Source organism: Sinocyclocheilus rhinocerous, unplaced genomic scaffold (genome assembly GCF_001515625.1).
Source record: "Sinocyclocheilus rhinocerous isolate Xijiao unplaced genomic scaffold, SAMN03320098_v1.1 scaffold240, whole genome shotgun sequence".
NCBI classification, from domain to species: Eukaryota; Metazoa; Chordata; class Actinopteri; order Cypriniformes; family Cyprinidae; genus Sinocyclocheilus; species Sinocyclocheilus rhinocerous.
Window position 1 is genome coordinate 817152 of NW_015654534.1, and position 14929 is coordinate 832080.

The following is a 14929-nucleotide window of genomic DNA, read 5'->3' on the forward strand; positions in this document are numbered from 1 at the left end:
AAGTAGTGCAGTTGCTTTGTTTACAGGGTTTCCGGGGTAACGGCTGCATTTAAATGAATTATTATTATTATTATTATTATTTCTGCAGTTTAGCGCCATCTGCTGTCAGAGAGTGAAAGTGCGCTTTCATCCAGAGCGTCTCTCACATGTTCCGCCATGTGCTTCTCGTCCGCGCTTGTTTACATCAGAGTGCACGCGTCTTTCACGCAGCATACAGCGGTGTTGTGCATTTTGACCAGTTGATGGGAAAAGTATTCTTAAAATGCATTCAAAATTCGGAATCATTTGTAATATATAATTATTCACGGTATTTAGAAGTGCCCACGATAACACTGCATATTCATTACCGTGATATATCGCATTACCGAATACCGGCACAAGTCTAACCAGCACAAAAGGCAACAGGGAGAGAGTGAGACTGCAAGACAGGATGTTACAGAACACAAAAAACACAAAAACTGTAATATTGTGTCCAAATGTTCTGCTCATAAGGCCTTACATTCGAAGTTCCTTAAGTCAATGTGAACTGGCATTTATAACCCATTTTACTTCAACAATGCGATGGATTTCCAAGTAAAACAGAACATTCAATTCATTTGATTCATCAGGAATTGACTGGATTGTGAGAAGTCCTTATATGACAGGTGAATGGAGGGGAGAGATTCAAAAATATATTAATATGTGACACCTCAACTTTTTTTAATTATGGTTCGCAAACGTGGGTTTGTGAACCTCTAGGGGTTCATGATGGAACTGCAGGAGTTTTGTGAGATAGTGACACAAATGCCAATGCTAAATTCCCTTTAAAGGGGTCATGAAATTAATTTTCAGATGTTTCTGGAAGTTAGCCTATCAGATTATCAAAGTTTTGTTGCAATTAAAAAGTTAAAATGTTTTCATCATTTTCCATACAAATTTTCACTCTGTCACAAACACGTCATTTCAAGTGGAGTTACCTCTTTCAAAAACACAAGTAAACAGCCACATCACTGCACTGCATCCACGCACGGCATGAGTGACGTGTATTTTGATGCTCAAGATGGTCAGCGCTGTAATACAGTCATATATGTTTGAGCCCGAGTCACACTGAAATGAACCAGTGCAAACACAACAATTGCCTTCAAGGACAAAATATTGCCATAGATTTCAATAGAAGATAGTGCTGGGCGGTATGACCAAAAATTTATATCACGGTATTTTCCAAAATTATACCGTTTTTTTTTTAATGCATGACCGGGTGTTAACCATATTTTGATCTACTGATTGAGAGAGGAAATACTGCAGTATATTGACTTAGAATGCCCTATTTTACTGTCATGATGAGTGAATACGACGTGTGGAGTGTGAGAGAAACATGAGCACCGCCAAACAACAAGTCAGATATTTTATATTGAAAGCTGTCATGTAAAGCTTTGTGAACACAACTTTGAAAATATAAAAGTGGGGTATAGAGTGTTTCAGGGATGATGTATTTGTAGGCCGAAACCCAGAAACGAGTTAGCATTTTAGCACGTCTGTTCAAAGTTTTTTTTGGGAAAGGGTTTTTGGTTAAATGTCTGAAATAAGGTCTGTGTTTAACACAAGCTCAAGATATTTGCATGTTTATTCTACAACATAAATTACATCAGTAATAGACTTAAGTTAACAAGTGGCTAAATGGGACTACAGAAGTTGTCGGGGGACATTAAACGTCATCACACCGAACAGGTAAACAATCTACTTGTGTTTAGAAAAATGCTCTTGCAAACTATTCCAATTCAAACTTTCAAGGAAAATGTTTTTTCAATAAAAACGGAAAAAGCTGACAGAAGCATAATGGTGGTGACATTGAAGTCACATGATGGGAGTGTAGTTCGTTTATATTTAGGGCTGCACGATTAATCGAATGTGATTGTCATGCGTATCTTGTCAGTAAAGACGGTTCTGTGATTAGTAGTAAATCTCCAGCACATGCTTTCAGATGGAGCAACATTTACTACACAGAGCCGTAGTTTACTGACGAGCTACGCAAAATCGCATTCATAATCGCAGACGATTTAATCGCGCGATTATGAGATCAAAGAAATCATTCTGCGATTATGAAAGCTGTTTGCGTAGCTTGTCAGTGAACTACGGCTCTGTATAAGACGACGAACTCCGATAAACCATACTGTCATAGTCGTGTGTTTATTAGTCACGTTGAATTAATGACAGCAGTTAAATCTTCTGTTTATTCAGCAACCGCTATAGGCATTTCCTGGGTTTCTTCTGTGTATTTGGAGTTTCAGCGCGAGAGCGCCCTCTGGCCTTCGTTCACGGTTCTGTGATCATTTACTACTGATCACAGAACCGTGTTTCACTGAAAGATACGCATGACAATCGCAGCTTCTGCCTAATCGCAATTTAATTTTGATTAATTGTGCAGCCCTATTTATATTTGGCATTTTTCAAATATTGGCCGATAAGTTTTTCCTGTTTGGCCGATGCTTTCGAGGCGGCACTTTTATTTTGACGGCGCGCCAGACTTTTATTTTGACGGCGCTGAGAGCGGCAGTGCCTGAGCACATAGTGCTCACATTCTCCCTCTTGTTCGCTGTCGTCAACAGTTCTGTCTAATACGGATAGAAGTCTGTCTAATAATCAGATAGAACAGTTAAACAAAGGAATTAAAATGTACACAAAAAAGTATTATAACGATTGCTTTTATATTATTAGTAATAGAAAAGCAAACATTATAATACTGTCTCGTTTGCCATCAGCATTCAGCAAATACGCATTTAAATCATTTGAACAAATCTTTGAATGTCCATTTTCAAATGATTTCAAATGTCTTAAATATTAATTAAAATAAATAAAATTATATCGGCTTAATATCGGCCACCCTGCTTTCCAAGATATCGGCATCGGCTGTCAAAAAACCAATATCGGTCGACCACTATTTACATTCATAAATGTGTTCATTTGTGAAGATTATCATGATGAACAAAACGTGTAAGAACCATAAGCCTTCGTTGATCACAAGCTTATTTTCTCCAAAAGTCAATGGGTAAATCCTCTTTGGTTTCGGTTGATGGATAACTTCGGACTGGCCTACAAAAACACGTCATCACGGCAGCACTCTATAACTGTATAAGTAAAGCTGTGCTTACATGATGCTGGACGCAGTGAGTTACAGGTCATCAGGCACGTGGTGAGCAGTGATGTGAAGATGAAGGTGTCAGAAACATTAACACAGTTCAGTTTCCACATGCTTCAACAAATTCTGTGCTCCATAAAATCAGATTTCAACACTTCTGTTACAGCTATATTAACTGTCCATTTTCATAAAGCATTCACATATTAGAAAACCTAATGGACCAAATGCTGGTGTTTCAAGCAGAACGCACCTGGCTCTTGATACCCTGTTGAGTAATGAAGGTCTTCAAGGCTCCGGTCTCAGAGTTCTGGGGGTACCCAAAATCCAGGATCTCTACAGTAAGGGCAAAGAGAAAAACTATGACTGTGTTGAACTAATACAGCAGTATACAGCAGCTCTACAGAATCCATAAAGTCAAAATTGGCATTTTGGTTTTGAACTTTTGGTTCATGTCTGTCAGTGTTGAGGTCATCTAATATACTGGTGTACTCCTAAAAATGTTGTTAAAAATAAGTATTTAAATTAAATTATAAATAACATTGTTCAAGTAAAACAACGTTTTTAAATGATATTACATTAATGCTTATGTTTTACATAGCTTCCCAACTATCACATGGCAAATTTATTTTTATTTTTTTTAAATGTGTCATTGCTTCTGTCCATTGTGCACTGTAAAGTTTTTATAGGTTTTATACAGGGAAGGGATGTAAACTACTGCTTAAAGGAAAAAAAAAGTCAACATCTTCAACGAAGAAAACTGTGCTTATCAATCTATGTCACAGAGTTTTAAAAGTCAGGCATCACAAGGGATTCTAAGTTTATGTTCCATTATAATGTACAGTCATGACAGTTCTGTAGAGCTGCTTTATAGCTGAAAGTGAATTTGTTTCATAACTGATTAACTGTGAAACACTGAGTGTTATTTTCCAGTTTATTACTGTGAAGCTGCTTTGAAACAATCTGTATTGTATAAAGTGCTATACAAATAAATGTGACTTCACTTGTAAATCAACAGCATCCATCTCAGAGAGCAGAGGAGATGTCTGTCTGTCTGTCTGTCTGTGCAGTATTTTCTTTAGGTTTTGATTTTCTCATCGCCATTTCATAAAAATCAAAACCTAAAAAAACAACAGCACAACAGTTGTGGGAGACTTCATGGCTGGAACTGGAGGGAAAAGAAAACTCAACTGCAATATAATCAATGTTACAGTCAAGCAACATATTGGCAGATATCTTTTTACTTTTGTAATCATTTTAAGATAATTCAGGAAAGTATCGCATCAGGAAAGTCATCGTACCATCTAGAAGCTCGTAGATCAACACAAAGTTGTTCTTGATGTTCTCCTCGCTGATCTTGCCAAAATAGGCAGTCATGACGTCACACATCTTATAGAGGAACTCAAACACCATGGCTGCATTGACATTCTGCTTGGTAACAGCAGCCAGCCAGATGTTGGAGCGCTTGACGTGGAAGAAGCTGGTGCGGGCGATGTTGGTGACGGGTGAGCGTACCTGCTGACGTGCATGGATCACATTCACTCGGAACGCATCCACCGCATTCCTCCTGCAGAAAGACCATCAAGATAGTGTGAGATTGATGTAGATTTAAATAATCAATAGATTAATTAACTGAAAAAAGTTAGTTGCAGCCTTATTCCAATTCAGGTTGGAATCCAGCTAAATCACTAAATAGTTCTAGTATCATAAGCTCACTGCTAGAGCAAACAACACCTCAACTGAATTGAAACCTCACAAGTAACTGATTGAAACACACTACATGGAAAGCAACGTGTAATATTGATCCTAATGAGAAGTGCAGAAGAGATGTGACTTTTACAGTTGATTTCAATAGTTCTGCATCAGCATATTGCTAGACTAACAACATGATACTCTAAAGGCCAAAGTACACTTCAGGTTTTACGTGTACACAAGGGACCACGTACAGTGCCTGTGATGCAAATTTTGTCACCAAAATAGTACATGTGTACTATATGCACACCATCTGATTTTTGTAACCGTGGTTTATGAGAGAGCCACAACTTTAGTTTAAAAGAGTTCAAAGACATTTTTGGCGGTCATAACTTCTGCAGAAAAATACAGCAGATGCTGGTCAAAGATGAAGTTTTTTAGAGCGCATGTGTGGACCGCCTGCGTTCGCGCACGCTATCAAATGGAGTATACTTTGAAAGGCTACGTGTTCGACTCTATGCATACGCATACAAAAACTAAAAAAGTAATACAAAATAGAAGAGTATACAAAAAGTAAACTTTGGGCTTAATACACACAAAAATACATATCACATCCAAAAACTGCTTAAAAGAAAAAGTCTAATTTCTCAAAAGTCTAATTTTAATTAAATTTCTGTGTCAGCCAAGCAACTAGCATTGAGATGAATGGGAATGTTAACGGAAAGCTCTCTCCAGGAATTATTGGTGTTCTTACTGAAGGATGTAGGGATGCTCATTTTGGTTAATTTTCCTGACCAACAAACACCGCTCATTATCTAAACATTAACCGTTAATTGATAAAATTAGAATCATAAATTAGTATTAAATCAAAATAGAATGGACAAGTATCTGTGATGCATTAAAAATACAATAAAAAATTTTTCCCACAGGTTTATTTTAACGTGCAAACAGCATACAGAGCAACAATTATAAGTGATTATAATATAGTGATTACAAGGGGAGCGCTCTTTGCGCACTTTTTAGGCTATAATCCATTCAGAATTTGAATACATTCACTTACGGATTCACTCTCTGATTCACTACCTGATAACCATTTATCCAATATTGCCACTTGCCATTGTGCTGCGTATACTACATCAGTTAACTAAGTGAAGGTGAAGCAGGTGCTTGCTCAGCTGTAGGCACGCTGCATGTGTCGAAACGCGCCCATGAGTGTTATGTTACAAATATGTATAGCATTTTTTTTTCTTTCACCATGCAGCAAACTTTAAAAAATACTTGGGAAAAAAAAAACGTACCAAAAATAAGTACAATTTAAATTAACATAGTATTAATCCGTCAAAATTCGTATTTTCGGTTAACGGTTAAATGGTCAATATGAGCATTCCTAGAAGGATACATGCGATTTTGCCCTAAACAGTGTCCTGACCAGGTGCAACAAGATTCCAGCAGCAAATATTACATTGAAAGCAAAATGCAGCGTCACACAACAAAATGAGAAAAGCGTGTTATCTCTCATTCTGCACAGCACAAAACACACAGGGTGCCTTGTCTACTCATGACATCTGTAACGCTTCTCGAAGCGAAAAAATGCTGTGCAACTTTTCACAGCTGGTTAGGACAGAAACTTGGATTAACAATGGAAGAGATCTTGAGTAGGGTTGGGCTGATAGACAATGCCATCGTCCATCGCCGATGGCTGACAGACATCACGATGTTAAGCTGACATTTATTTAACGTTATTTGTTTCACGCTTCATGCACACCCCTAACCCTAATATGCTTTTATGAGCTCTTCGTGAGTTCGCAGGTGGTGAAAATAAAATCATAAGTACAGGCAACAATGAGCGCTTAGTCCAGCAGATGGCATTAGGTGTGTTCGAATTAAAGCGGTGCTGAGCAGACCGATCGGTGAATGGGTGCTTTGATGTCATACACTAATCGGTCTGCGCAGCGCCACTTTAAGTCAGACACAGCTTTTGTTTGGGGTGTTCGCCGAGTTCCGTCGCAAAATATACATCATTCAACCCAACCAATCAGGTTGTGAACGTATCACTATGCCTTTAGGTACGCTGTCAAAAATGCCAGTGTGAACGCTAAGCGGACCAGGACCAAATGTATCGTTTTCTTTTTTGGTCCGGACCAAACAAACCAAGAGAACCGAACTACAAGTGTGAACACACCCTAAATCATCCTCACTTCATTTCAGCTGTCTGTTTTTACGCTACATACACTGTTTCAACCCCTCTCTTCTTCTTCCCAGAGTTCCCTTTCCTCCAGGCACAATCGACATGCTCACGCACTGCGACTTCATCTAATGATCTCTCTTTCTCATATAGCCCTGCATACATGCGTGAACACACACACACTGCGACAGTATGAGTTGGCAGCGATGTACAGACCCACTGTATCCATAGCAACCCTTCTCTGAACAGACCATCTCTGTGGTTTTAAAGGATGCCAGGATCTTCCAGAAAAGAACTTGCACGCAATCAGAGGCCTAAAATTCATTCTAAAATTCTAACAGTGATCTAAAATTCATCTCTTTTCTCTTTCTAACAGTGAAAGTATGGCTGAAGGTGGAGATGGAACATTTGACTGCTATTATTCCTACAAAGGCCAATGAAACAAACAGATCTGACATCAGACAGGGTGATTAAGGAAGGAAAAGAAATGCGGAAAAGGAAGCACATCAACACATCAGATCATGAGCATGAACGTGAAGGACACGTATCCTTGATGTCACAACCTAGAGCTACCTCCTGTTGAAGCAATCAAAGCCCATCTTCTCCACACCTGAAACACAACCTCACGTTTCACACGTTACGATGACTTACCCGATGTCATCACGGTAGACACGGGAGATCAGCACCTCGCCCTTGTGGTTGTAGATGAAGAGTCCTCCGATCATGGTGGTGGTCTCTCTCAGTGTTCACGGGCCATGCTGGAAAACTGAAGAAAGAGGTGGAGTCAAGCTGTCAGTCACTGGACAGAGAATGCATTAAAAAATAAGGACACAGATTGTTAATTGTACGTACGCACCATGATAATATTTGTTGCATTGAATTTAAATATTCTAATTGTATTTTTTAAGTTTGCTGTCTTACAGTCAACAGCTTTGACTTTTAAAAAATTATTTTCAAGGTTAATTGTTAAAAATTTACCAAAAAAACCTTCTCTGCCTTAGAGGCTTAACAAGAGATTCAAATCGCACAACCACAAAGTTGCTGAAAACACGTTAAGATCTTCCACTAATACCCAGCTCCTGTAATCCTCTCTGTTCACACCTCAGAAAAGACCTAAAAATACACCTTGCAGAAATCAAGCTAAAACCCCCCCCCCTGAAAAATCAATAAGGAAGACAAAACAAAACACGCAATTATACACACAATGAGCAGACCGCACCAACGGACGCACGCATGTGTTCTTTCATTAGGCTGTGGTTCATGTGCCTTTTTGAAGTGAAATCTTTATTGATTTTTAAAAGTAAATGTGAGAATAACTTTATATTGTTAGTAATATTTCGAGTTCGAGATGTACACTTACTATACTGATACATAATTTTTTATAAAAAATGAAATTAATAAAATGTAACTCATCAAATATGATAAATTAAGCTGTTGAGGGACATATGCAAACATATATGCAACCGTTCATATTTTGTCTAAAGGTTGAATAAACTGTTCCAAATTAGTTTTTCCGATTATTTCATGTCAGGTTTTACATTCCCAGTGACTGACTGACACACACACACACACACACACACACACACACACACACACACACACACACATCTGGCTAAAAGAAACTCAACCTGAACCTTATGCAGGTGCAACCTCTTCAATGAATTATGAGTGAAATTATTATGAATATATAGGCAGACTACATAACCTGTACACAAGATTACACCCCAGTTGACAACACGACAATAAAACCTGTCACAACCGTTCCTGTGCATTACGAGTATATCTGAATATTCATAAGAACATGATGAATATTTTGATGATGATGATATCATCTCAGCTCTACAGCATCATGGCTGCTGATGGAAAAACAGAAGAGTTCACATGGCAATTCTGTCCGGGATTTTATAAGGTTTCTATTATGTCCGATAATGGTTTTTAATTAATATGTAATTTTCCGTGATTCTCAGCCGACGGAGCCTCAGACCAGCCCACTGCGACCGTCTGTCTCGCCTCAAAACTAACACATATAAATACATGCTATTTACTTTCTATATCATAGCATCAATAAAACAGATTTTATTATTTAATTTAAAATATTTGTCCGAGATGGACCGAAATAGTTAACAGTAAAGATATGTGGCGATAGCCGCGGCTCTTTCCATTCAAACGCATAGCCATCACGATTTTAAACGCATTAAATGACGTTTTCTTTTACTATCGGTTCCCAAATACTCAATGTTATTCATTTAACACATTCCCTTCAATGGATCTAACATAAAACACCCGCGTCCGGCTGGTTAGCTGGTTAAGCTAACTAACTAGCCCCGCTCGGTTGTCACGACTGACCCGCCCGGCGGATTCCCTCCCTCACCTCTGTGTGTCAGTCTCTCTGTGTCCTCCGAACCGGACCGGTCCGCCTCAGCAGAGACAGGTGTGTCCGCTTCTAACCGAAGCTCCGTGTAATTGAGAGTATTTGGTGTTAGAAGCTGCGGTCACCGATCACTCATGAATCCAAGATGTCGCCCGCTGCTCCCTCCCTCTGCAGCCGTCAGTGGACACGCGCACGCATGTTGGGTTCACGATGTTACCGAGTCCCATAGACACTGTTTTTTTTTTTTTTTTAAGCTTAGGTCATGTTATTTGCTAAACTCCAACCTCAACTTGGTTTGCCAACCTCCACAGAAGAAAATAAGGTAATTTAGATAAAAGGGACACTTCACATGTGTCATTTGAGATGTAGATAAGCTATGGGATCAGATTCCCGCCAAATGTATTGCAGTCACGGATAAAAAAAAATAACAAGCGTGAAACCAAAATTTAAAAACGCAAGTAAAATTATATTGCACAAAATTAAAATATGAAAGCAAAGTTTTCAGAATAAGCCTTTAGTAGCAGGTAAGAAACAAAATGCTACACACAATGCTTTTATATTCTCCTGAGAACCAGAAAAGGTTTTTTTCACGTCATTACATTGGTTGGAGCATAATAAACAAATGGAGAGAAAAAAAAAACATTTTTGAAAAAATATTTTTATTCATATTTTATTCTATGTCCTTTGTAGAGGATGCCAGAACTAAGTTATTAAAAAAAAAACTGAAAAGGCATGTCTAGGCAAAAACAGTGTTTTATTTTTTAATTCACCAATCAGGTTTTAGGTTTCAGGCTATTTTTAACCAAATCTTTTACAAAGATGATTCTCAACTATGTTATGAAAGATATAACAGAATGATTTGATATACTATTTTACTTTACTTTATGCAATTTGTGTGTAAAATGTCCATAAATTGGTATTCCCATTCTATACAATGCATCTAATTTGCATATGAATGTGTTCTTGGGGCAAACCTTAATGAAAAAAGAAGTGTAATAATGGGAGTATTAACTTGGCAACATTTTCATCTCATATTTCATAGGAATATTGATCTATAATTTCTTTCCCTATTGACTTGATGTGTTTCCCCAAAACGCCTGATTAACATGATGTTTGTCCTGGTGTCCTCTACAGAAGACATGCATGAAAATTATGCCCTGTTTCGTAACAAAAAGTCATATATATACAGTACGTGTTTGAGTAAAGAATAAATGCCTTTGTGAAAGAAAAAAAACAGTGCGCGTACTTGTTTTGAATGTGCACAAATCTTAAAAGTATATCATAAAAAAAACCTGTACTTGCAAATAATCTAGTATTAATGAAATAAAATGCCACTTAAGTGTACTTAAAGATTGTACATTTCTTAACACTTAAGAACACTTCTAAAAAAGTAGCATTTTAATAATGTCAAATTAAAAGCTTTACATTTTAAATCATTGTTTTAATAATCTTTTGTCGTGCTTTAATGAAGTAGGCCTACACGTATTTTCATATTAAAAATGTAGTACTTGACTATAATTTTAACTCTAGCTTGTTACCCAATATTACATTTTTTACTTTACATTACTTTTACTTTACCAAATTCCAATGTAGAAATACATATTACACATAAAGATGTACTTAAGTGCTTCAGAAAAGCACTGTACAGTTCAACTAATTGCATTAATATACATTTAAACTACGATACATTATTATGTAATTGTAAATAACATGCACTTAAGTGTCCAAAATTTTTACATTCAGTTTGTAATTGTGTATTATTTTAAAGTATATAATTTATTTCCATATTAAGTGACCTTTTTAAAGTATGCTTTTTTCACTTCTTTTTCACAAGGGGTTTGAGATGCAATCACCAAATTTTTGACTGACATACAACGTCATTTTCGCTGTTGTAAAAATGCATGAAATGTTCATGCCATAGTAAAGTGTCACACACCATTACACACATATAGCTCAAACTAAAAAAATAATTTTTCACAAGTTGTTTTCCATTCTAATCCCTAAAGTTTTGACAAATGTAATGCAGCAGAGTCAGTGTTCACACTCTTCAGAAAGTCTGCCCACAGATGGCTTTCTTATAGTTGCCTGAACATTAAAATAAAAGTATATTTGCTATACTATAACTGGATCTATCCAAACTCTTCTGCTCTAAATGTGGCATCGCATGCTTAATGAGTATTAAAATGTTGTGTAAATAAACTTGAAGACAGTTGGAGTGGATTTGACTCCAGATGTGTGTGTTGAAGGACCAGATGTGTGTGTTGATGCATGATGCTTCATCTAGTCAAATGAAGGGTTACAGATCACAGCAAATGGCTGTAAATCATTTTCTTATATACCGTACAGTGAATTGTCATCATTTGTGCTGGCATTTGCTCCTTCTCTTTGTCTGCTTTCTGGAATCCAGGACATTTTTTAAGAGCAAAATGAATCCGGGCCCCACAGTTCATTAACATCACTCCCTTACATTTCACCAAATCGCATTGGTGGAGGTCTGAAGAAGCCAGTGTTTTAGTGTTAGTTGCCAAAAAACTCTTGCACCTGACAAATATGTCAAAAAAAAGCCCTATAATGGGAGTTTTATTTTTGAATAATGATATAGACCCACTAGTCTCCTCAACAAGCTGCATGATTTTCAGTATGAGAGTGCAGGACAGTTTATGTGCTAAAGTTTCATTTTTAGGGTTAAGGTTTGTTTATAAAGTGTGAAGCGTGTTCATCATGTGTAAGTGGTTCAGTCTCAGTTGTATATAAATTACGGCTTGTCCCTGGATCTTCCTTTGATACGGTGGAAATATAAATCATAGAACAGCACTTCTGAGAGCCAAAGAGAATGAAATATATTCTTCTCCCTTAAATGCTGACAGACTGTCAGAATCAGTGTGGGAAAACTTTCTCTATGAGAATAAAACTGCAAGAAAATCCACCCATCATTTTGTACCACCATAACTGGAGCGTGAGTGGAGATTAGTTATGACGTCCCCCAAACTCACATATAAAATTCCCTTGTGTTTCTTGTGAAAAAGAAGTGCTTAACTGTACTGAATTTGCACTTGTACGTCATACTAAAATGCCACTTAAGTGCACTTAAAAAGAGTTCACTTTCATGCCTGTTTCTCAACATACTTTTAAAAAGTGCACTTTGTAATAATGTCAAATTAAATTTTTTACTTTGATGTACATTTTAAATCATTAAAGAAGTACACTTATTTTGATGCATTGACTAACATACTAAAGCACATATAAAGTAATTGATTATAATTTCAACTCTTGTGTGTTATTTGATATTATATTTAAAGTTTTTAATTTAATTGTAAATAACATGCATTTAAGTGTCCGAAAACATCACATTAATTCTGCACTCAAGTATATTACTTCTGTAATTACAGTACTTTTTTTTTTTTTAAGTGTGCTAAAATGTACTTCTTTTCACAAGGGGCAGTTTGCTGAAAACATATTCTTTGGTTGGAAGTTTTAAGGAATTATGGGCTTCATTATGTTGTCTAGAAGAGAAGGTTTTGTTATGTCTTCATGATGCAGAAGAATAAATGTGATTTTCTTTTCACAAAAAAAAAACAGAAAAGATTCACGCTCAGTGTTTAGGCAATAAACTATATTTATAAATAAAACAATTTGTTTCGTGTTGTCATAAAACAGTGTACAGCGAGTATTAAATTGAACCATTCAATACTATCTGTTTCCAATAATTAAAAATGTGATGAATGCCTCTGAGAAAAAAAAAAAAGGAAGGTTTACAGAGAAACAATGAAGCACAGTGCTGATAGTTAATGATGACAGACATTAACATATTAAGTACGGTGTTGTTTGAGGAAGAGTGAGAGAGTGAAAGGAGCTGCTCTTCATCATATAATAATAATAGTGCATCATCAGGTTGCTTTAGGACTGCTGATAACATTGAAACATTAAAGATCCATTTCGAACTTCATCACATGTAATACAGGTGGACTGTTACAAAGAATAACAGTACAAGACTGAATATCTCCCAATTAAGTTCTTTAAATCAACAAATGATTTACTTAATAAATGTCCCTGGTCTTAATGTGCACAATTTATCAATTCAGGTTATTAAAACAACAAAAGAGATGAAAAAAAAACATCATGCATCATGTTTAATAAATTCATTTTAACCCAAAGAGTAAGGCGGACTTTAAAAGTCCTGTCTGTAAACTTAAAAACACTATTTTTCTCTCTCACTCTCCACAATTCTTAGCAGAAAATTAAAGCCATAAATATAAAATAATTGCCAAAGATTCTATCTTTTGATAGCATTTGTCTTTTTTAAAATCATTCAAAATTATTTGTTCATCCTTAAAAAGCAAAAGGTGATTTAGAAGTAAGAGATATCCTGACTTTCTTCTCATGTCATGCTTTTCTCTCCTGCTTAATTTAATTCATCTTTGATTGAAAAACAGATCTTAACTTGAGGTTAATAAACTGGTCAGAGGACAAAATATAAAAAAATGCAGGTAAAGTACATATAAAGTACACAAAAACCAGCAAGCATTCACCTTCATCACTGCATCGCACAGAGTCTCCTTAAATCAGAGACCTCGGGTCTCTGAGGGCATGATGGGATACGTGATCTGTTCCAGTCTTCTTCACTGAAGAAAGTGCAAGCCACAGGACACAGGAGGGACATTAGGAGGGACACTCAGCTACTAAAATGTCAATGCATCTCTTTCTCGTCTTCCTCCCCATCTTTCTTTCTTGATTTCACAGTGCCTTGAGCATGTGGGTCGACCCTCGGGGTCACATGAAGCTCATCACATGACGTCGACGAAGAACTCACTGGGGTTCCCCATGGCCATGCGGAAAGATTGGCGCGAGGCTGTGAGTTCGGGCGGCACTGAGGCCAGGTCTCGGTCTGGAGGAGAGCCCGGCGCTGCTGTGGAGGGTGTCTGTGGCTGTGGCTGTGGAGGGAGGCCCGGCGCTCCACACACCAGGCTCTGGACGCTCCGGATGGTGTGTGAGCTACGCACGCTGTGTTCGCTAGGGGCCGCAGCAGAGCGCTCACTGGGAGCCTTCTCTCTTTTTTCGGACTCGCTGCCGCTGCCGGATCGGCCTCCAGACTCTTGCGTTCCAGCCGCTGCATTTGCGTTGTTTTTGCTGCCGCTTCGATTCGAGCCACTGCTTCGACTGCCTGCGAGCGAAATGAAAGAAAAGAAAAGTGAGACTTCCTATTTAAGTCTAATTCTTTGGTAACTTTTCCATGCATTCGCCTTGTAATTGGATTAGATATAATTAGGGCAGAAGAGTTGACCACAGGATCAGAAAGAGGCATTAAGGGGCAATATTTGCCCCCCTGGAAGTGATTTCATGGGGCATTTTTCTTTACCTTTGTATATATATATATATATATTTCTGTCATGACAACTCTTGGAGGGATTGGCATGGTAATAATATTTGAATGTTGAGCAGCGAGCACATTGGCTACCGATACAGGAAAGAACCAATCAGCTGTGCCATGTGATGATGTCATTAAGTCAGAGTGAGTTAGACCTATCGGACTGCGCCATCTAGAGTTTCATGCCAGAACTCTGTATTTGTC

General features: G+C 37.4%; 2 protein-coding genes across 2 annotated transcripts in view; both read right to left on the bottom strand.

Moving 5' to 3' along the window:
- The window catches only part of LOC107717596 (AP-2 complex subunit mu-B-like), a 12851-nt gene extending 3132 nt beyond the window's left edge, over window positions 1-9719 (bottom strand). Inside the window, exons 1-4 of the mRNA XM_016524404.1 lie at window positions 9361-9719; window positions 7641-7755; window positions 4414-4679; window positions 3366-3448 (exon numbers count right to left, since the gene is read on the bottom strand). Of these exons, the coding sequence (XP_016379890.1) occupies window positions 3366-3448; window positions 4414-4679; window positions 7641-7714 (423 nt within the window). The 5' untranslated portion in view covers window positions 7715-7755; window positions 9361-9719. The remainder of the gene's footprint in view (window positions 1-3365; window positions 3449-4413; window positions 4680-7640; window positions 7756-9360) is intronic.
- A 3286-nt stretch (window positions 9720-13005) lies between these two features.
- LOC107717599 (segment polarity protein dishevelled homolog DVL-3-like) overlaps window positions 13006-14929 on the bottom strand; it is a 42715-nt gene continuing 40791 nt past the window's right edge. Inside the window, exon 15 of the mRNA XM_016524405.1 lies at window positions 13006-14521. Within this exon, the coding sequence (XP_016379891.1) occupies window positions 14145-14521 (377 nt within the window). The 3' untranslated portion in view covers window positions 13006-14144. The remainder of the gene's footprint in view (window positions 14522-14929) is intronic.